This window comes from Rattus norvegicus, chromosome 19 (genome assembly GCF_036323735.1).
Source record: "Rattus norvegicus strain BN/NHsdMcwi chromosome 19, GRCr8, whole genome shotgun sequence".
Lineage (NCBI taxonomy): Eukaryota > Metazoa > Chordata > Mammalia > Rodentia > Muridae > Rattus > Rattus norvegicus.
Window position 1 is genome coordinate 52,301,771 of NC_086037.1, and position 23,193 is coordinate 52,324,963.

General features: G+C 45.2%; 1 protein-coding gene across 1 annotated transcript in view; it reads left to right on the top strand.

Moving 5' to 3' along the window:
* Wwp2 (WW domain containing E3 ubiquitin protein ligase 2) overlaps positions 1 to 23,193 on the top strand; it is a 124,405-nt gene that overhangs the window by 45,208 nt on the left and 56,004 nt on the right. The window contains exons 5-6 of the mRNA NM_001106184.1: positions 7,867 to 8,004; positions 10,195 to 10,291. Of these exons, the coding sequence (NP_001099654.1) occupies positions 7,867 to 8,004; positions 10,195 to 10,291 (235 nt within the window). The remainder of the gene's footprint in view (positions 1 to 7,866; positions 8,005 to 10,194; positions 10,292 to 23,193) is intronic.

Genomic DNA, 23,193 nt, shown 5'->3' on the forward strand with positions numbered 1-23,193 from the left:
GGCTGAAGAGAGGATGGCTCAGTAGTTAAGAGCACTGGCTACTCTTACAGAGGATCCAGGTTCAATTCCCAGCACTTACATGGGAGCTCCCAACCATCACTAGCTCCAGTGCCAGGGCATCTGATGCTCTATTTTTAATTCTGTGGCATGCACATGGTGCAAAGACATACATATAGACGCAATACTCATGTACATTAAAAAAAAAAAGAGGGGGGCTGAAGAGATGGCTCAGGGCACTGACTGCTTTTTCAGAGGTCGTGAGTTCAAATCCCAGCAACCACGTGGCTCACAACCATCTGGAATGGGATCTGATGCCCTCTTCTGGTGTGTCTGAAGACAGTGACAGTGTCCTCACATAAAATAACTAAATATTTCTTTAAAAAATTATATATATATAAAAAGGAGTTAGACTATACGTGTGTGTGTGTGTGTGTACATATATATATATATATATATATATATATATATATATATATATATATATATAGTCCCCTAGGCTGTGTAGCCAAGGACAACATTGAACTTTTTATTCTCTTACCTCCACTTTCCAAGGGCTGGGACCGCACCTCCATGCCTGATTTGAGGATAGCGGCTCTTAACAGCAGTGATCTCAGGCTGTTGTATAGCTCAGTGGGAGAGCACTTGTGTGGACGGACGGGCCTGCATCTGTTTTCTAGCACTGATAATACCATAGCTCTGGGTGTTATTTTTATACCTAAAAAATTCCCTTTATGGTAATCACTTAATTCCATCGACTACTCAGGCAGGTATTTTTGTTTGTTTGGGTTCCCCACCCCCCTCCAGTTGTCTTAGAAGAGTTTTATTTTTTTGAAACAGTCTAGCATGGCCCAATCTGACCCCAAACCTGTTGTGTACCCAAGGATGCACTTGATGCTTCTGCTAGCTCCTTAATGTGCTGCTACTCTTGGCTGTGTTTTAAAGATAAGGTCTGGCTTTTAGCTCAGGTTAGCCTCAAGCTCAGCATCATCCTGCTGCGGCCTCCTAAGTGCTGGGATTACAGATGCTCACCACCATGCCTTGCTGGCTGACAAGTGTGTCTTCTGCACTTGGCTTATTTGAATCAGAATGTGGACAAGATGCCATGTCTGCTAAACATCTTTATCCCCAGGCTCTCTCCTTTCACTCCTTTTAATTTGTTGAATTTGTTGCTGAATGCCTGAATGGTCAGGCAGTTTATCTGATCAGTTTCCCACATTCTGGATCTGGCTGCTGTATCCCTGAAGTAGTTCAGTGTGTCCATCTGTCCCTTGTTTCTGCAAGCTTATGAGTGAACACACTGGGTCACTCCAGGCTGATGTCTTTGTTTTCTGTGTGGCTGTTTGGTTGACATCCCTGCTGGCTAGTGGAAGGCTCTCCTGCAATGTCCTTGCTTTCCCTCAGATCCTAGAAGCCACCCTATTTCTGTCTGTCCACTTCTATAAAGGAGTGTCACAAGATTTTTGTGACTGGTTGGGACTTCAAACAGTAGACCATGGTCATGTGTGACAAGTACGTTTGCTGAAGCTGACTTGAGCTCATGCCTTTGGCTTTTTTAGTAGAACTGATGTCTCTTGCCAGGAAAGTATTTTTATTATTATATGTTTCATTTTGCCCTAATTGAATCTGACTTCTGCCAACCCATGTTCTCAATTAGCCCCTGATCGCAGTCCCTGCTTTTTCTCTAAAGCTTGGATTTCTGAAGACTGCAGCCTTGTGGATATGCTTTTAGGGGTCTTTCCCATCGAGTATCAGAGGGAGAGGGAGAGGGAGAGGGAGAGGGAGAGGGAGGGAGAGAGGGAGAGAGAGAATGTGTGTGTGAGAGAGATGTGTGTGTGTGTGTGTGTGAGAGAGAGAGAGAGTGAGTGTGAGAGAGATGTGTGTGTGTGTGTGTGTGTGTGTGCGCGAGAGAGAGAGAGAGAGAGAGAGAGAGAGAGAGAGAGAGAGAGAGAGAGAGAGAGAGAGACTGCATTCTTAGGAAACAGTAATGGCAGAGCCTTTCTAGTGAGCTTTATCTTACTTCAGCCTCGTTTCCCTGCAGTGAGTCACTTCTTAGCACATAGCCATTCCCCGGGGCCCTGTCTTGTGTAAAGAAAATGCCCAGGGCTTCACAAGGTTCTAACACATTGCTCACAGTGGCCTCTTGCTCTGACCTGCTTCAACCACCCTAGCTTCCCTGCCCCTTCCCAGATAAGCCAGGTGACTTTGGACTTGTTTCTTCCTCTGCCCTGACAGGATTCCTACGTGCTCTCCCCAACAGCCTCTCAATCTTTACTCACCTTAGTAATGAGGTTCTCCACCCCACAGCTTTCCCCACTTAGTTCCTTCCATCCTCCTTTCTTGTTTGACTTTTTTCTCTTACTATATTTGCCAGTGTCCTTTTTGTTGTTTTGTTTGTACGAGACAGGGTCTCACTTTGTAGCCCTTGCTAGCTTGGGATTTACTATGTAGACCAGGCTGGCCTTAAACTCACAGAGATCCTCTGCCTCCAGAGTGCTGAGATTAAAGGTGTGTGCTACCCTCTTCTTTTGTGTTTGTTTGAGATAGACTGCCAATGAACTAATGTAGCCAAGGCTGATCCTTTGAACTCCTGATCCTTTTTTCTTTAGTGCTTGGATTATGTGTATGTGCCACCAAGCTGTATGCTATTAGGTTTTTAAAAACCTTGCTTATCTGGCCTGGGGAGGTGACTTGGTTAAAGCACTTGCTTTGCAAGTGTGAATACTTAAGGGGCAGTGGTGACACATACCTTTAATCCTAGTACTTGAGAGGCAGAGGCAGCCGGATCTCTGAGTTCAAGGCCAGCCTGGTCTATAGAGTGAGTTCTAGGACAGCCAAGGCCCCATAGAGACACCTCCCCACCCCCCACCCCGTCTCAAAAAAACAAAACCCAAACCAAAACAAAACAAAAAAAGCAAGGTGGTCGTGGCGGCTCCTAGCTGCCAAAGGCAGAGAGAAGCAAAAGGGTTGATTCCTAGTGCAAATTGGTTAGTGGATCTAGTGATTGGTAAACTCTGGGTTTGATTAAGAGATCCTGCCTCCATGAATGGTTAGAAGAGTACACATAGATGATTGCTATATCAATCTCAGGAGTCAGTACACATGAACATAGATATGCAAAACATGCATACACGCATGTACACCAAGACTTCACATATGAAAAGAACTTGCTTATTTTCTGCTTCTTCACAGAGCAAACCTTTTTCTTGTTCTCATAAGTCATAGTAAACCATGTAAACCATGTAAACTGTGGGACCCAGACAGAGCAGAACCTGTGAGGCCAAGGACAGTGTGTTTCTGCTAATCTCAGCCTGGTTACAGAAATTGCCCTGGACAGTGAGGGGCTTCTCTTTTCTGTTTCTTTTCCCCTCCTTCCCTCCCTTCCTTCCTTCTTTCCTTCCTTCCTTCCTCCTTCCTCCTTCCTTCCTTCCTTCCTTCCTTCTTCCTTCCTTCCCCTTGCTCATTTCCTTCCTCTCTCTTTCCTGATAGGGATTGAACCCAGTCCTTATGGGTGCTAAGGATGTGTTTTGCCACTGAGGGGTGTGTGTGTGTGTGTGTGTGTGTGTGTGTGTGTGTGTGTGTGTGTGTGTGTGTGTGTGTGTTGGGAGTGGGAGAACAGGATTGCCATGGGTCATGTATAGGTCAAAGGACAACTTTTAGGAGTCAGTTCTTTTTTCTACCATGTGAGTCCTGGGGATTGAACTCAGTCATCAGGCTTGGTGACAAGTACCTTTTCCCACTGAGCCATCTTGCCAGCTCTTCATATGTTTCTTGATTTTTTTTCTCCTTTTAAAAATGTTATTTTACATATAAGGATGTTTTGCCTGCATATGTGTTTGCACATGTGCATGCCTGGTGCCTAAGGAACTAGAAGACAGCATTGCATGCCTCGGACCTGGAGTTACAGACGATGTGAGCTGCCACGCGGGGGCTGGGACTCAAATCCAGATCCTCTACAGGAATAAAGAGTACTTCTACCACAGAGCCATCTCTCCAGCTTCTTTTTTTCCTACTGTAGTCCAGGTTGACCTGGAACTCACTGTGCCGACCGACCATGCGGCCTTGAACTCAAGTCAATCCTCCTGCCTTAACCTCCAGAGTGAACTAGTCCCAATTAGATTTTGATTATTAGGCACTGCCTCCCAAAGTAGAAGGACTGGCTGGAAGAAAGGGCCTTTGTAGAGTCATGAGTGTGGCTGTGAGGAAACCAGAGGGCCTAGAGGTGAGGAGCTGAGGCTGCTATTAATAATTCCAGTATATGCTTTTCAGCCACACTCGAGCCTTACAGTCTGTGTATGCTCCAGTCTATCACTCAGTTAGCTAATGATTTTTCTAGCCCCATTATACGTTGAAAGTCTCCCTGCTCATGGTTGGTTTTTTTTTTTTTTAAAGAAAATAATAGGGTGTACTGTTCTTACCACTTTAAGTTTTTAATAGCTTTGCCAATTAAAAAAAAAAAAACTTTTCCAACTGTTCATTATGAAATTCACAAATGCATGGACTCAGAAGGGGAAAGAGTCACCCAGCACCTGACACCACAGTGACATGTCACCACATGTGCTTCATCTTCTCCGTTTGTGCACTGTGCATGCGTGTGGTGCATTTGTGTGCGATGTGCCTGTACAATGCTTATGTGGATGTGTGGGTGGAAGCCAGAGGAGGATATCAGTGTTCTGCTCCATCAGTTCCTACCTTATTCCTCTGGGACAGAGGTCACTGATCTAGAGCTAGGCTGGTGGCCAGCAAACCTTAGTCATCCACTTGTATCCAGCCTTGGCAGTGCTGAGCTGACAGGCATGCAGCCATTTCAGGGTCTTGAAAGTTTTCTTCTTTTAATGTTATTATTGTTATTTCTGTTTATGTGTTTGGGTGTTTTGTGTGGATGTAAGTGCCTGATGCCCTTGGAGGCCAGAAGAAGGTGTTGGAACCACTGGAATTGGAGTTATAGACAGTAGTGAGCTGGCATGAAGGTGCTGAGAATTGAATTCAGGGCCTCTGTAAGAGCAGCCAGTGCTCCTAAACCACTAAGCCCATACATCTGTTGTTTTTGTGGGTGTGGGGAATCCTACTCAGGTCCTCATGCTTGTACAGAAGATGCTCTTACCTGCTCAGCTGTCTCCCAGCTTTTGTGTGCATTTCTTTGTCTGAATTATTTAAAGGAAATTTGAAGTTATTAGGACTTTTTTTTTCTGGAAAATTACAGTGTATTCTCCTGTAAAACCACTTGAGACTTCCTGCAGATATCTCCCAGTCTATCACACATCTCCCAATTGTGTTCTTATAGGAGCTGGCCATGGAGGCTCCCGCCTAGCCTTGGCTTGTCTGTATGCTCTTGGTTCCCTTGTAATTGCTGTATGGCTTGGAAGGTTTTGAGGAGTTTTCTGCTGTAGTCTATAGAAGTCCTAGAAAATGCTCTAGTAGCTACAAGAAAGTTAATCATGGGCTAGGCTAGGGGAAAGCTCCCCATTTTAACCTTTAGACTTGAAAGTTAAGGTGGGCAGTAAAAATGGCAGCTTAGGAACTTCCTAGGTACCACACCAGTCTTTACAAGTGTTCCCCACAGAATGTGTAATGACTCCTCTGTTTTGTCACAGAGGGAACCAGTGCTGAAGTTAAGTAACTTGTGACTTACAGAGTCAGTCCTTTGGCAGCAGCATTGAGATTGAGTCCAGAATGCATGACCACCCTGCCTGCCCAGCCCCCTCTGCTGCCTGTTGGAGATACTTAAGACAACCACATAGAAAACAGCAAACCCCCCAACAAACCAAAGCACATCCATGTATCATTTCATGGTTCCCTTCCCTTCCCTTCCCTTCCCTTCCCTTCCCTTCCCTTCCCTTCCCTTCCCTTCCCTTCCCTTCCCTTCCCTTCCCTTCCCTTCCCTTTCCTTTTCTGGTTTTTTTAAGACAGGGTTTCTTTGTTCTGGAACTTGTTCTTCAGGTGTTTCTTAACTTGGAGATCTGCCTGCCTCTGCCTTCTCAGTGCTGGGATTAATGTGTGTGCCATCATGCCTGGCTTACCTCATAGTTTGAGTGGGTCAGGATTTAGAAGTGTCATGGTCAGGGATGTCTCCTACATCTTGGGCTGTTGTCACTGCAAGGTCTCCACTGAGGCTGGGTGGTCTCCCAGGTGCTATACTCACGGTCCTGAAATAGTACTGGTCAGAGACTTTTATTCCCTCTACCCCTTGGCTCACAGAGTTTCTAAATTCCCACTGCTAGTTTATAGAAACTTTATTTTATAGAGAATGAGACTAACCAAAAATAGAAACCCAGTACAGGGCAAAGAGATTAAGGGGAGGGAGAGGTGCTTTCGGGGGCCTGGAAGTCCAAAGGTCACTGTTCTGTCTTACTTCAGAGACCCTGGAATTGCTTGTGTTTTTGGTTAGGCTCTATGAGTATTTTCTTTGTATGTATTTTGGCACACAGAAGAGGTTATTGAATCCCATGGGACTGCAGTCATAGAAGATTGCAAGCTGCCATGTGGTTGCTGGGAATTGAACCCAGGGCCTGTGGAGATCTGCCAGGGCTCTGAACTACTGAGCCAGTCACATTCCCTGAAACTGGAGTTGGAGAAGGTTATGAGTTGTCGTGTAGGTGCTAGGAACTGAGCCCAGATCCTCTATATGGGCAGCCAGTGCTCTTAACCTATGAGCATCTCTCCAACCTCATGTTTGTTTTTCTTTTAACTATGTGCATGTGTTTATATCTGGTGTGGGTGTTGGTTGCCCTTGGAGACCAGGAGAGGGCATCAGATCCCCTAAAGCTAGAGCTTATAGTGGTTTGAGTGGCCTGATGTGACTGGTAGGAGAACTCGGGTTCTGTGTACAAGCAGTACATCTCCCAACTGCTGAACTCTCTCCAGCCCTTCTGTTAGGTTAGTAAAAGCTGTCTGTCTTAGATTAGAAGCTGGCTTTTATTTTTCTCCTTACTGGGGAAGAGAAGGATCCCCAGAGAGTGTTCAAATTTACTTTAGTGTTTGTGGAAATTTTTTATCCATGGACTACCTTGATTGAGAGTGGTCATTCTCAACCTGTGGGTTGTGTCCTCTGGAGGGGTGGGGGAGAAGGGTTTGAATGACCCTTTCACAGGGGTCACCTAAGACAATCAGAAAACAGATATTTGTATCACAGTTCGTAACTAGCAAAATTATAGTTATGAAGTAGTAATGAAAATAATTTTATGGTCGGGGTCACCACAAGAGGAACTGATTAAAGAATTGTATTAGGCAGGTTGAGAACCATTGAATGCTTATAATAATTAACTATCACTGACACATGAAGTGGAGTGCAGGGTTGGGTGCAGGGCAGGTGAGGAAGGAGATTCTAGCATGAGACTAGATCCTTCCCAAACCTGTGGATGTCTGCTGCTGCTTCTCTCTTTGTAATTATTGGATGACCGACCTTATGGAGGGAGGTTCCAGTGAAGAGAACTAGTGTTCATTGTAGATAATTTCCTGATTGGAGGCTATGAGTGTACCCAGAGTCAGGGCAGCTAGGACTGGTGTGTGCAGGGTGTTTCTTGCTTTGTTCATCCTATGTGTAGCAGGGTATAGCTTGACCCCAGTTTTTTCTATGCCCTATCAGTAGCCTTGTTACTTTGAAAGCACATAAATCAATAATGTAAAGATGTTGTAGCTAGTGTCTTGTGTAAAGCGTCTTGAGAAACTGGGTTTCCACCTGCACAACATGCAGATCCTTACAATTCAGCACATTCCACTCCACTCTGCTTTTTCTTTCACAGGACACACTGGAAAGGGCAGGGAAGCCCTGCCGGGGAAGCAGAGTGGGTGAAATAGAGGCCTCTAATTTAAAGAACCCTAATTTGTGCATTGACTTAATCTGTCTGTGTTGCATTTTGTATCCAACAGTGGAGAACACGCAACTGACCCTGAACCTGCAGACAGAGAACAAAGGCAGCGTTGTCTCAGGAGGAGAGCTGACAATTTTCCTGGATGGGCCAACTGTTGATCTGGGCAGTGTGCCTAATGGCAGTGCAGTGACAGACGGTGAGTACCGCCCTGCTCCCCAGGCTGTGCCAGGATAGAGTGGGTGGGAGCAATGCTAGGGGCTTGGTTCTCTGCTACGAGTGCGCGTGTCCAGGTTAGAGACTCTTTAGCAGCCCTGCTTTAGTGCCAGCCCTGCTTCCTCTTAGTCTCTAAGATCAAAACATGCCATGGTTCTCAAGGCCCAAGATAAATGTCAAAGTTCTGTGTGTGATTGTTTGGATTGAAGACAGAGAAAAGCGTCTTTTCACCTCCTATGAGCCTTGAAAATAAACCTTTAACAAGTGTGATTCTAGTTAAATCCTCTGGGGAGCTTGAGTGTGCCCTTAAGAGATTGAGTTGGCTGGGTAGGACCTGTGTATCTTTGTGGAGACATAAACTAGCAAAAAGGGACAAGCTGAAGCAGAGGATAGTGCCCCCTGCTCGGATCTGAGGGTTTGGAGTGTTGCGAGTTTGTTCCATTTGATCTAGTCTGAAATTAGTCACTTCTGGATCTAGCAGGAAATTATTTCATGGAGTCTGAGGTCTGAAATGGGTTGTTTCTCTCTCCTTTTTCTCATTAAATGTTTTGTTAGGTGTGACGTAAGGTGGAACTTCTTAGGCTAAACACACTTTCTGTAGCATTAGGGGTGATGTATGAGCTCTTAATTCAAAGGCAAGGTGCAGTTTCAGAGGTTGGAGAGAACTTAGCTGTTTAGAACTTTCCGCTCTGATCTGGAGAGATGGCCCAGTAGTTAGAGCACTGGTTGTTCTTGTTGAGAACCTGGGTTTGGTTCCCAGCATCCGCATGGCACTTATAACCATCTACAACTCCAGTTCCAGGAAATCCAACACCTTTTCCTTCCCTCCACCACATTAGGCACACACATGGTGCACAGGTATATGTGCAGGCAAGTAAATAAATAAATCTCTCTCCCCCCACACCCCCAAAAAGCTCCTGTACTAGGCTTTGCTTCCACTAGAGTATTTTTGGTATGTCTTTTTTGTTTTGTGGGTTTTTTTTTTTTTTTTTTTGGTTCTTTTTTTTTCGGAGCTGGGGACCGAACCCAGGGCCTTGCGCTTCCTAGGCAAGTGCTTTACCACTGAGCTAAATCCCCAACCCCTGTTTTTTTTTAAAGATTGAGTTTCTCAGTATAATAGCTTTGGCTGTCTTCTTTCTTCAAAACTTTTGTTATTTCATAAAAAAAATTGTGTGTGGCAAATGTGTGGAGGTCAGGTCAGAGGACCACTTGTGACAACTGACTCTCTCTGAGGGATCTGGGAATTGGATTCATGTTGTCAGGGTTGGTGACGAGTGCTGTCACAGTGCAGCGCTATCTCTCTGGTGTGTGTGTGTGTGTTCACAGCACTGGTTACATAGGCTACCATATAAGCACGTCTGCTGTACCCAGGCTCTGTCTTCTCCATATCATTTCTAGTTCGTTCTCTTGGCTTTCAGACTTTCACTTTTACCTTTATGCTATACATATATACATAATTTTTAAAGATTTATTTTCATTTTTTTTGTGGTGTATAGGTGTGTATGCCACATATATGTGGGTGTTCCCTGAGTCCAGAAGGAAGGACTCTGGAGCTTGAATTACAGGTGGTTGTAAGCCACTTAATGTGGGTGCTGGGAATGGAACTCTTGTCCTCTGTAAGCAGCAATTGCTTTTAACCACTGAACTGTCTTGCCAGTTCCATATATGCATAATTTTTTTCTGGAGATAAGATCCTATTGTATAACTCAGGCTAGCCTTGAACTCACTGTCACCCCAGCTGCCTTACTATGATATCTTGTTTAAGCCTCTCCTAGCTGTTTGGAGGGCCTTTAGGTAAAGAGTGACATGATCTTCTTTGGCTTTACAAACTCTGTTTGCATCGTGAAAATTGTCCTCATCCCATGCATTCACTTGGCCACCATCTTAGAGAGTTCATCCGGTGGAAAAGGCAGGGCTGTGTATTAGCATCTGGGATGTTCTGGAATGTGTGGAGAAGAGACACTGTCTCCCAAGTTTGAGTTCCAACTGTGTGATCTCAGATGATAATCCCTATTCTTTGTACCAGTGGCTACAGCTGCCAGCGTGCCCTGTGCCATCACAGTGGGGTAACTCCTAAGATACAGAGGGAATTCTCTGCCTGGTAGGTAGCTCTCAGACAAGGACTAAGTTTCTCAGCACTTCTGTCCTTTCTTGTGATTGGTCCATTCTCCAGGATCACAACCACCTTCAAGAGAATCCAGTGGGACTGCTCTAGCTCCAGAGACCCGGCACCAGCCCCCCAGTACAAACTGCTTTGGTGGCAGATCCCGGTAAGTACCCCTTGTTGGTGAGACAAGGTCCTTGAAGTTAGGGAAAATATACTAGCTAGTGGCAAGGAACCATACGTTCAGAAACTTGGAAATTTCCCTTCACTGCTCCAGTCTGCTAAGGCGATCTGGAGGGAGCACAGCACTTGGATTCCTAGGGAGTCAGCTGTACACTGACAGTGACTGGGGCTGGTGGTCGGCCTTGGGGTAAGAGAGACCTGTTGAACAGACGGTGACCTGCCCGGCTATGGCAGTCACGATGCCTGGCGTACAGGCTTCTTTGGATGGAGGATTTTCTGACTGCATTTCTTTTTTGGGGGTGGCTGATGGTTCCTCCTTTAACATGTTGGATAAAATTTTCTATGCTGAGGGTCTGAGCTCATTCAAGCTTCTTATGCCTATTGTGGATGATGTAATTCTGCTTTAGTGCTCTAAACTCATTTCCATGGCAACTGAATTCCTAGGCAAGAGAATAGTTTTAAATGTAATGGAGAGATTGTAGAGGAGAAGGAGGGGAGGAGGAAGAGGATGTGTTTAGTGTTTATTACAATGTACAAAATCCCCAGACATTTTCAGGAAGAAAATCATATGAACGTAGTTATAAATATTATCTTTTTACAGTGGGCAAATTGTTGTTAGAAATCTTCCCACGCAAGTCCCAGAGGGTACAGAATAATGCTTTGGGAATAGAGTTGTGTTCTAGCTAGTATCCACAGCACCTGACAGATTCCCTTGAGAGCAGAAGGCAGCTTCTGAATTGGTTTGTTTATGGCTTTAAGGCGGCCAGAACTTACTGACTGCAAGAGCAAGTGGACATTTGCCCTTTGGGATCCTGGTTTGGCTAGAAACTGAGATCTGTTTCCCCGTTCTCATTTCTCTTGAGCGTGTACAAAAGGCTCGCCTCACACTGAATACCTATCACGTTTTCTGTGACTTGCTATATGAGGTGACTTGTGGGAGGTAATACATACTTAGGTCCTGCAGGACTAGGACCTGTGATGTGCTTGGCAAATATCGCATCAACCAAAGAATAATCCAGAGTTGTAGGGAACAGAATCTCTTCCGTGGTAACTAGCTCAAGCAGGGACACCTCAGCATCTTTCCCTTATAAAAAACGCTTTCTCTGCTTTAGTGCTTCCTAACTACTTTCTTGGTTTTCTTAGCTGGACTTGAAAACTTTGGGTCAAACATACTGACACCACTTAATCTGAGGCTCAAAGAATGACTCAATTAAGCATGAGCCTTGCAAACAAGAGGACTTGAGTTCAAACTCAGCACCTTCATAAAAATCCTGGGCGTGGTGTCACTTGTAGTCTCAGTGATGGTGGTGGTGGTGGAGGGCGAGTTGCAGCAGGAGGTCTGAGCGTGCTGACCAGTCAGCCCCGCCCACTGCACATATGAACATATCTACATCTTAAAAGAGAAGAGGTGTTTTATTAGATGCTGTGGTCTCTTTTTTCTTTCTTTTGGGAACTCATATCATAGACTGACATTGAACTCCTGATTCTTTTACCACTGAATTGTTGAAACTGTACACATGTGTTCACCACATCTGGATTAACATCTTTTAAATAAAAAATACATATTTATTTTCTTATCTATATGTTTTGTGTGTGTTGTATGAGTACCCAGTTCTCATTTGGAGGTCAGAGGATAATTTGCTGGAGCCCCAATGTATTAGTTCTGGGGATCCGACTCAGGTTACCAGGCTTGGTAACAAGGGTCTTATTTGCTGAGCCATCTCACCAAGCCCGACAAGTACCTTTTTTTTTTTTTTTCCCAAAGATTTATTTATTTGTTATCTATATGAGTATACTGTAGCTGTCTGCAGACATACCAGAAGAGGGCATCAGATCCCATTACAGATGGTTGTGAGCCACCATGTGGCTGTGGGATTTGAACTCAGGACCTCTGGAAGAGCAGTCAGTGCTCTTAACCACTGAGCCATCTCCCTAGCCCCGACAAGTACCTTTTTAATTGATACCTTTATAGATAAAAGTATAAAAATTGGTTGAGAAAAGTGGGATTCTATGACATGTACTTATATATGGTCCATGCTACTTTAGAAGGCTGAGGCAGGAGGATTACTAGAACCCTAAGTTTGAGGCCAGCCTGAGAAATATAGGGAGACTATGTTCCAATAAAAACAAAACAAAACAAAATGGATGGGAACAAATAATCTTGAAATCAAGAGAATTGTTGATTTTGGACAGAGGAGACAGGAATAATAATGAAAGGCTACAAAAGAATGGTGTCTAAGGCCATGCTTATGGTTTGTTAGCCTGTGTGGTAATTCCTGATGTTCCTCTTTTTTCTGTAAATATGTTTAACATTTTCTATGCTTAGGGGTATATTTCACAGTGTAATAACTAAATAAAAAGTGTCATCTGCCACCGTAAGGAGCCTGAACAGCAGGGAACCAGATTCTTGAGGACAGACTCCAGATTCTCAAAGGTTGTGTGATAGCTCCTATGTCTGTTCTGCCTGGTTTACATGTGTAATCAGGTAAAGTGGTTCTAGGGGATGCTCCTCGCTGGTCTCTTAGGACACCTGCTGTCTTACAACCTGAGAGTTCAGTGTGGGATTTAGGGTCCAGGTGAAAGCCTACCCCCTCCAGGTAGCATCCTTAATCTTGGTGGCTTGAGAGGGCTGGCCATCAGCCATTCCATGTTTGATTAAGTATGAGTTGACCCTTGGCTTGTGCCCGTTGGCATGCATTGTATATATATGCTGCCTTCCATGCCCTTGGAGGAGCTGGTATATGGTGTAGGCCTGAGGAGAGCATGTAAGGGCACTTCATGTATTGTTTCTGTTGCTGGAATGAGGCTGGTTTTGGAGACTTGTCAGCTCCCATGTCCTTGGTACTGTGCACCATCTTGGAGGGTCCCCTCCCTTTATAGTGAGTTCAGTCTTAGTGATGTGAGAGAGCTTCATGGAGCAGGCAGATATGTGCAAGAAAGGAAACTAGCATGGCAGGGGCAGTCTGAGCAGTGTGGACTAGGACCTTTTCCTTTGTCCACTGATCCTAGGAGCTAAGTAGAATGTGTGCAGAGGGAAGAGGAACCACGTAGAAGGGGTGACACCAGTGCTGGCAGTCTTTCTTAGGGTCTCCTAGAGATTAGACATGGTCGTGAAACTCCAGGCTGGAATAGGAAAGCCAAGGGTGTTTGGGCTCCTTTGTGATGTGCTGTTTCTGGATCACCTGTGATCCTCTTTTCTTTCTTCCCCTCTGTTGTGTGAGGTGAGTGGTGGGAGGGAACCCAGCCAGTTAACTGTCTATGTAGGGCCCTTTTCCCTTCCTAGCCCAACCTTATGGCCTCTGATGTGAACCTGGCTCCAGCCGGAACCTCTGGGAAGGTTCTATAGATAAGGAGATGAATCAGCAAAAAGGAAGTATATCCTTATTTACTTTTAGTTTCATAAAGTTGTTGGTTCTTTCCCCACAGTGTTAGGGATGGAATTAAGTGTTTTGCTCTAGGCAGATGCTGTGCTATTGGTCTATATGAACCCCAGACACTTTTTTTTTTTTTTTGATAGAGTCTTACTAAGTTGTCTAGATCGGCCTTCAGTTCACTCTTGTAGTCTGGGCTGACCTTGAACTTGTGATCCTCCTGCCTCAGCCTCCTGAATAGTTGGATTTACAGGCCTGTGTCACCAGGCCTGGTAGATAGAGCTTTACATTAGAAGGTCTCTACAAGGGACCTTGGTTAAGAAGCTGGATCTGTGGGCGCAGTTTATTTTCCTTGTCTCTATCAGTTTATTTTGAATATAGCAGATGTGAATGTTTTCAGATGCTGGGAGCTGAACCTAGAGCCTTGACCATGTCAGGCAGGCACTCTAGCAGTAAGCCATACTCTCCGCACTCCAGATGTGTTGTGCATGTGTGAGAGATGAAAATCCTAAGGCCCAGCTAACGTTAGTTTAAATCTGCATTTGAACATATTCTTCCCAGTGACATTCTTATTATGACCATTTTAGGACATCCTTGTAATGGTTTTCTGTTTCCCTCTGTGACCTTTCTTTTTTGTCCTGCTATGACGAAAACCTCTTAGATTTATTAGCTCCCTTGACTTGGCATTAGGAGCCCCCCCTCCCCCAAGACTGGAAAGAGTTGTATTCTGGGAAGTCTGTATAGCCCAGAGTCTCTGGTGAGCTCTGAATAGCTCATGGGCTGTGTCTGCAGACAGCAGATCCCAGAAAGGAAAGACAAATAAACTCAGCCGGGTGTGAGTCTGCTGGGAAGCCTTGGGAGGGACAAGGGAGAATGGGGGAGCAAGGCCGACAGGGAGAGAGGGACTCTGGGACCAGAGCCATTCTTTCAGTCATTGCTGGCTACTGCCACTCATTCTTCCATGGAGCTGACCAAAGCTGATTTGGAGATGTTACTCTGTCAGCCTGGAATGAAATAGAATTTAGTGACTTTATGCTTCCCTTAAAATCTGGCTATAGCCTCATGCTCGTTAGTGATGCTGTAAAGAGGAAAGAGATATGTGTAAATGCATTTCATCATTCGTGGTGACAGACATAGTCCCTGCTCCCAGGGAGCCTTTAGGCTGTCTTCTGAACTGTTGAGATCAAGGACAAGCATTCAGGGCATTTTCAGAAGTACTTATGGAAATCAGTACTTTCTAAATATGCCATTGACGCACTGATTATCTCTTAATAAAAGTGACATTGTACATTTACTTATTTCCTATCTGTTTATTTTATAGCTAGGTATTTGGCATTTCCTCTGTGGGATAGGAGGTGGTGTAGCCCAGAAAACTGAGTAGAACTAAGAGTAAGGAAAGCCAGGCTCACAGTAGTCATGGCCACAAAAAAGATGGAAAGGCACAATACCTGATACTAAGGACTGTGTAGCAAGACACTGGGCAACAACCACAAGTGTTGGTGTGTACACACTCAAGTGTTTATACACCAGCATACCCATAGTGTGCACACACCCAAGTGCTAGTGTATACACACCAGCACATAGACAAGAGTGGAGCATTTAAAGATACATTGAAAGATTTTGCTGATCTAGTGAAATGGGGGTCAGGGGTGTCCCTATAAGCAGAGTGTTCTGCATGGGCAAAGGTAGGAAAATAAGAGAGCTTGGCTTACTCAGGGACAGGAGTCCTTTGGTCATACTGCATGGGAGATGATTGCTGCAGCAGCCCTGATCCAGAGCCCTGATTCAAAGCCCTGATCCAGAGCCCTGATTCAAAACCCTGATCCAGAGCCCTGATTCAAAACCCTGATCCAGAGCCCTGATTCAGAGCCCTAATCCAGAGCCCTAATCCAAAACCCTGATCCAGAGCCCTAATCCAAAGCCCTAATCCAAAGCCCTAATCCAGAGCCCTAATCCAAAACCCTAATCCAAAGCCCCTGCTTTTGTCTGTTTCGTTTTTGTAAGAGTCATTTTAGGTTCACAGGAAAACAGAGCAGGAGCATAGAGTCCTTATGCCCCTCTGCAGCCCAGGATCAGCCTTTGTTTGAGGGGAGGCTGGCGGCACATTGATCTCCACTCAGAGGCCAGTGTTTGTGCTCTGGCTTGGTGGTGTTCATTCTGTGGGTTTTGACAGATTCATGGTGTGTGTCCACTGTTGCAGCCTCATGCAGGTAGCTTCTGCCCTGTGCTCATTTAGTCAGCCCTCCACCCTCTCTGACTCTGACACTGGTCTTTTAGTTTCTTTACATCGTTCCTTTCCTGGAATTTTATGCACTGTGGAGAAGTTTTCACACTAGTTTCATTGACTCAGAGTACAGTTGATTTCTATTGAATACCGAGTAGTATTCTAGTGTTCGCATCCAGCATGTTTTATTTTCTGTTCACTTACTGAAGTATACTTTAGTTGATCCTAAGTTTTGCTAACTATGAACAAAGCTGCGGTTAGCATTGACTTCTCAGCAGTGCAGCCTATATTACACAGAACTTTCCTGAAAGGGAAGCTGGGAGTCTTCCAGTCCCGGGGTGGGGGGGGAGTTACATGAGAATGTCTGGTACAGAACATTTAACACTAAAATCAGAAACCAATTGATAGGAGTTCTGTTCCTCAAAGAAATTTACACTTTCTTCCCTTAAGGCAGGGTCTCACTGTATAGCTCTGGCTGTCCTGAAATTCACTATGTAGACCAGTTAGCTCAAAGCTCTGCTTGCCTGCTCTCTGCCCCACAAGTGCTGGAATTAAAGGCACGTGCCACCACCTAGCTGACTCTTAATTCAGTCAGACTCTTAATTAGCCAGAATTAACCAAAACAAGCCTCCATGTGAAAACAGGCCACCCTGACTAAACAATAAACCTGGTTCAGGCCATCTGGACAGCATTGTTTCGACTGCTGGCTTCCTGTTCTAGAATCCATATGGGCTTCGTTTGTTTGTTTACATAAACAATGAGGATACCTGGTAGTTGTGGTACATGCCTTTATTCCCAGCACCTGGGAGGCAGAGGCATGCAGATCTCTGAGTTCCAGGTCAGCCTGGTCTACACAGAGAAACCTTTCTTAAAAAAAATCATCAACAACTAGACTTGAGCAATGGTAAAATAGAGACAAGACAAAACAAACAAACAAACAAAAAACTTCAGACTGCCCAGATGTAGTCATGGGGGAGACTGGAGGATGAGGAATAGAGGGGCTCTCAGACTCACAGGCCATGTTGTTGTCTACAGAGAAAGGAACCTCAGAGAAAGGGTGTGTGTGCCACATCTGCTGCAGTGTTGGCTTTGGTGCTGGGCGGGCTTGACTGAAGGAAAGTCGTCATCCTCACTGCAGAGACACAGGCACTGTATTCTTGGCATGCAGCAAGGCCGAGATAAATGTGGCCACAATTTAGAGTGCAGGACTGATAGTCCAGGACTCCTCGGCTCTAGGAATTTGTGGCTAAAGGGGAAAGATCTAGAGAGAGTCAGTGAGAAGAACGTGGGTCTCGGAGGAATGGCTCCTTAGTCAAAACATGGGCAGCTTGGTGTGTTTGGGAGGATGAGAGCAGAGCTGACTGCTAACGCTCTGAGCAGACATGGGTGGTAAGGCAAGCAGGCTGGAGTGCTTGTTCATGGCTGTGGCTTGGGATGGTGAGGTCATAATATTCCTTAAAAGTTCTGTTGGAGCTGCATAGCTCCCCGTAAAGTACCAGTTAATGGAGGTGGTAATTTGGGGTTTGGCTTAGTGACTGTCTTTGTGATAGCCAACTTAATAGCATAAAAGGAGTGACTCCTTTCAAATGCTAAAACAGTTCTGTATTTGAGGCCCTTTTCTCTCATTGTAATAGATAAAGATAGCCACAGAACTAAACCTAAATTTTATATCGTTTTATGGTTTCATGAGGTTATATACCTTATTAGAAATTTATCGAAGATACTGGTGTCAGCATTCTTTGTGCCTCTCATCTTTCTGTTTCCTTGTTATTACCTCTGGACTCTGCCTCTGGCATTCTGCATCATTACAGCTGCCCAAACCCTCCTTTGCCCCTGCAGGCTTAGTACGATCTATGCCTTGTCCTTTTCAGAGTCGCTCTGCACCCCACATTCTATGGGCGTCTCAGAGTCTTCCTTTTTATCCTTCTAATTTAATTCAACTTTATTATTTTAAATAACTGGTGGCATATGCCTGTGTATATCCAGTGCTTGGGAGGGTAAGACCAGCTTGAGTATCTAGCAAGACCTTGTCTTATTGCCTCACCTCAATAGTTTGTTTATGCAAAGAATTACAAATGTATTCCATAAAAGTGGAGCAAAATATTGAAATAGGCCATTCAAGAGCAAAATAGGGCATCTTTGAGCAAAAATTTTAGGAGACTTAGGGCTAGGGATTGAACATTGAAGGAATGGGTTGGGGAGAGTAATCAAGAGCATGTGTGTGTGTGTGTGTGTGTGTGTGTGTGGTGGGGGTGTGGTTGCTGGGGATGGAGCCCAGACCCTCAAGCTATCTACCACTGAGCTACATCCCCAGCCACTTCTTTCTCTTTAATGTTATCTAACCTGAGCAGCACTCACGACTCTGCAACTCCACTTCCAAGAGACGTGATTCCACTTGCATCACACTTGAGAAAGGCCACGTGGCAGAGAGGGGGGCAGTGGCAGTCACAGTAGTTACAACCCATCTGACAGACGACGCCTGTAAAACAGACACATTGGCTTGTAAATAAACTATAAACACATCTTCTAAAATTAGTTCTTTGTTTACAGTATATGATGTATACCTGCATAAGTTTATGTGCACCACAAGTGTGCAAATGGCTTGGATTTCCTGATACTGGGTTTGCAGGTAGTGTGCGTGCGATACTTGATGTGGGTGCTGGAAGCGGAACTAAGATCGCCAATGCTCTTAACTGCTGAGCTCTTTCTTCTGCTCCTAATTTTAAAAACTGTATAAGAAATCCTTCAGTTTAACGTTAGTGAAGCTGTCTGCCGCCAGCTGCTCATTGATCTGCTTGGCATTGTTTTTGTTTGTTTGTTTGTTTGTTTGTTTTTTACATTTATTTCTGTGTGTGCATGTGTGCGCATGTGTGCTTAGTTTCTTGTTCTACCATGTAGGCTCCAGGGATCAAACTGAGGTCCTCAGGCAAGGCAGCAGGCACCTTCACCTCCAGAGCTGTCTCACCAACCCTGCATGGCATTTATGCCCCCATCCAGTTAAGGTCGACCTTTTCAAAGGCTCTCTTTATGCTCTAGGTGCTATTTCTTATTAAAGCATTTACCTGATTTTAAAGCAAAAGAAACCTATCCATGACCATTTGTAGATTTGTACAGTCCATTGGCCTGTTTATGTTTCATGGGATTCTTGGTTTGTTTGGACTCATTTCCATTGCTATGCTTCATACAGTCTGTCTGTCTGTCCTGCCTGTTTGATTTTCTTGAACGTTTAGTGTAAGATAGATGCAGGAGTGTGAGGGAGTACCGCTGTAATACTAACTTTTAGGGGGCCAAACAGGAGGATAGTAAACCTGAAGAAACTCCAGTCTCTCGTTCATAGTGAGAACCCGTTTCAAATAAAAAAGAGGACTTTCTCAAAAGAAGCCCCCAAAACACACAGGAGCAGCAGAGAGTCTTAGTGAGTTGAAGGTGTTTTCACTCACTTGATAACCAGATGTCACATTCTGAGTCTGGCTGTGTGGAAAGGCGTGAACTGCAAGTGCTGATGCACTCCCTGTGAGCACATTTTGTTTGAGTTTTTGATGATTGACAGCATTTCTGTGCATTGGATCTACTTGGTGTCATTACAAGTGGCCTTTGAAGGTGAAATGTTTTTGTAACAAAGAGGAAAAAAGAAGTTAGTAAAGACCCAAAGTAGGGTATGGCACAAATATTTATTTTCGTTTCTCCTTTAAAATGAGAATGACGTGTGTGTGTGTGTGTGTGTGTGTGTGTGTGTGTATGTGTGTGTGTGTGTGTGTGTATGTATATATGTATGTGGAGGTCAGACAATTTGCAGAAGTCAGTTTTCTCCTTTCACCAATATGGGGTCCAGGGATTGAGCTGAAGCCATTGGGCTTTCAATTAAATCATAATCCTTTTTTTTACACTTAGAGATTGATGGACTAGAGAATCAGAAGGAATCTTTTCTTCTTCCTTAGTGTGTTGGTTTTCCTGCAGGAGGAGGTATGCAGGGAGAGTGGACTGAGCCTCTAGGCTGAGTGCCGTGGGCAGCGAGCGCCTCATTCGTCTTTGTGTCCCAGGTGGAGCTCGGGATGGTGCCCTGCTGCACGTAGCTGTGGCTCCCTCAGTGTTTGCTGAGCTGAAAGAGCCTTGTGTTTCTGTGCTTCGTTTGCCAGGACTTGAGGGTGGGTCTTGCCTACTGGTTTACATTCCTTTGCACCCTCACTCTGAGGTGTGAGAACACAGTACAGGAGCATGGGTGGAGGGGACTTTTTGTTTTTTAAGTTCCTTGGTCTTTTCCCAGACTTGAGTCCCTTTCATAAGTGTGGGGATCTTACAGCTTACTCCATTTCTCTTGTTTCATCTGGTGCCTTTCTCTCCATGCTTGATATTTTCCATATTGGACATTTTTCATAGACTCCTCTTTTCAGATCCTTGCAGCTTTTATAAGACTGATCCTAGACTCAGAGATGAGTTGTCAGGTAACCAAGTCTTGTTTCAGGGAAGAATGTGTAAAGGCAGCACTCTGAATCTACCAGAAAAGACTATTTCTAACCTTTGAAGAACAGTCAGGTCTCATATGTAGCTGTCCAAATTCTTGAGTGCTTATTGGATCTTGAAAGCATGCACTTCATAAAGCACCCGGTTGCTGCACTGCTGTCCCTTGGTGGTGGGCAGGGCATTCCAGAGAGATACCTACTACAGTAGACGAGGTCCCTGGGAACTCGGGGGCGATGGGTGGGGCACTGTGGGAACTGTACTAACGTTACTACACAGCTCTGTGTTGGAGACTTGGTACCTTAGCATCTTCCCCTTGGCTCTTTCTGTCCTTAGACCAGGAATGACGTATCCATGGGGCACTGAGTCTCTAATTTTTCTCTCTGTCACAGGCTGGAGAAAGCACTTTGCTTAGAGCTGGGGCATTGTGTTGCTTCATTTTATAAAAAACAGTTTTCTCCTTTTTGAGTCAAAAAAACTAAGGTGGAATGGCTCTACATAGTGTCGTATAAGAAACAACTAGTATCTGTGAGGAGAAGGCTGATAATTTACACAAAGTAGTAGCACTGAATATCAAAGTTAGCCAGAGAGCTGGGTAGAACACTATATCCTTAAATCTATCCCAGCTAGTTTTATATCAACTTGACATAAGCTAGAGTCATCAGAGAGGATGGAACTGCCTCCAAAAGATTCAGCTGTAGGGCATTTTCTTAGGTAGTGATGAAGGGGGAGGGCCCAGCCCATTGTGGGTGGTGCAGTCCGTGGACTGGTGGTCCTAGGTTCTATAAGAGAGCAAACTGAGCAAGCTGTGGGTAGTAAGGCAGTAATAGCACTTCTCCATGGCCTCTGCATCAGCTCCTGCCTCCAGGTTCCTGCCTCCAGGTTCCTGCCTCCAGGTTCCTGCCTCCAGGTTCCTGCCTCCAGGTTCCTGCCTCCAGGTTCCTGCCCTGCTTGAGTTCCTGTCCTGACTTCCTTTGATGATGAACAGCAATATGGAAGTGTGAGCCAAATAAACCCTTTCTTCCCAACTTGTTTTTTTGGTTCTGTGTTTTATCATAAGAATAGTAACCCTAGCCAACTCATAATCCTAACACTTGGGAGGTTCTTAGTTCAAGGCCAGTCTTAGCTACATAGGGAGTGAGAGGCAAACCTGGGCTACTCGATAGTGTCTCAGAACAAAACAAAACAAAATTATGTTGGACAAATGAGGTTTGTGAACTTTAACAAGCACACTAGACCAGTGTAGAATGCAGCTTCCATGACTGAACCATTTAAAGGAGCACTCTAAGCCTGACAGGTTGTAGGCATCCTGATCTGTCACCTAAGCACCTGCTATGAGCCTCCTCAGTAAATGACTGGGTCTCTGCTTCTATCCCCACCTCAGTTGCTCTGCTTTCTGCCTCTGCTGCAATCCATTTCAGACCAACCCTCAGAATGCCTGCCACTCAACTTATGTGTAGGTCCTCACGAAACTTATCTAGCCCTACAGACTTTCCAAAGTACAGCTGGCAGAACCGACAAGCTGACATTGTGGAAAGATGTAAACGTGTCTATGTTTCTGCCGTAGTTTGCTCACGATGGGTAATGCCACCTCATAGGTTTTAGGCATCAGGGCAAGGTATATTGGAGGAGAGAGGAGAGGAGGAGAGGAAAGGAGGAAGAAAAGGGAGGGGCAGAGGGAAGGAGGGAAGGGGAGGGGAGGAGAAGAAGAGAGATCATTTTAGAAATTGTGCCCACCATAGTAAGTCTCTTAGTTCTTGCCTTTGATCATGTGCTAGGCTTTGCTTGAAAATTACTGTTAGAGGGGGCTGGAGAGATGGCTCAGTGGTTAAGAGCACTGGCTGCTCTTCCAGAGGTCCTGAGTTCACCACCCGTAATGTAATCTGATTCCTTCTTCTGGCGTGCATGAAAACAGCACTCACATATATGCAAAAAGTAAGCAAACAAATCTTTATAAAAGAAAATTACAGTTAGAGAAAAACCTGCAAAAAATCAAACCAGGGCTGGGAGCTGATGTGGACACAGTATGAGTCTAATGAAGTAAGTTGTGATACTTGATTGTTTTATATGCTGTTCAGGGTTGGCCTTTGTGGAGAATAATACCTAGAACTAGCAGTGGGGAATTCTAACCTTTGGCAGAGAGGCTATCCTGTCTTTGTCTGTCTGTCTGTCTCATTAGAATTTTACTAGTCTCTGACTGCTAGGCACAATGATCTTCCTAGTAGCGATATGTGCCTTGTGGGACCTGCTTTTCTCATTCACCAGACCACTGTGTCTTAACTGCTGGGTACGGAAAGTCACAAACCAGGCATGTTCCTCTTTCATAGACCTTAGTGAAGACAGATGTTAAACTAACAGAAACAAAACCAAGTACAAACTTGAAATCAAAGCAGCATAGTGGGAGTGGTGAGGACTTAGGACGCAGCAGTGTGCTGCTGAAGGCAGTCTGCACTAGGTGTTCACACCCAGGCTCTGGATTTGGGTCCAGGTGGGTTGAGAGTCCAAGGAGAGCTGTGCAGGTGAGCAGGCGAGCAGGCGGGCAGGCGAGCAGGCGGGCAGGCGGGCAGGCGGGCAGGCGGGCAGGCGAGCAGGCGGGCAGGCGGGCAGGCGAGCAGGCGGGCAGGCGGGCAGGCGGGCAGGCGAGCAGGCGAGCAGGCGGGCAGGCGAGCAGGCGCCTGTATTTATTGGGTAGGAGGGCACAGCAGCAGTTAGGGGAATGTTCATTTCTTTCTTCCCTTCCTCCCGCTGCATGTCTGCCTTGTGACTTGTCATGTCAGAACAGTTAGAAATAACTCACTGTGTCCCCAGTACAGTTGCCTCTCACTAGCCCTG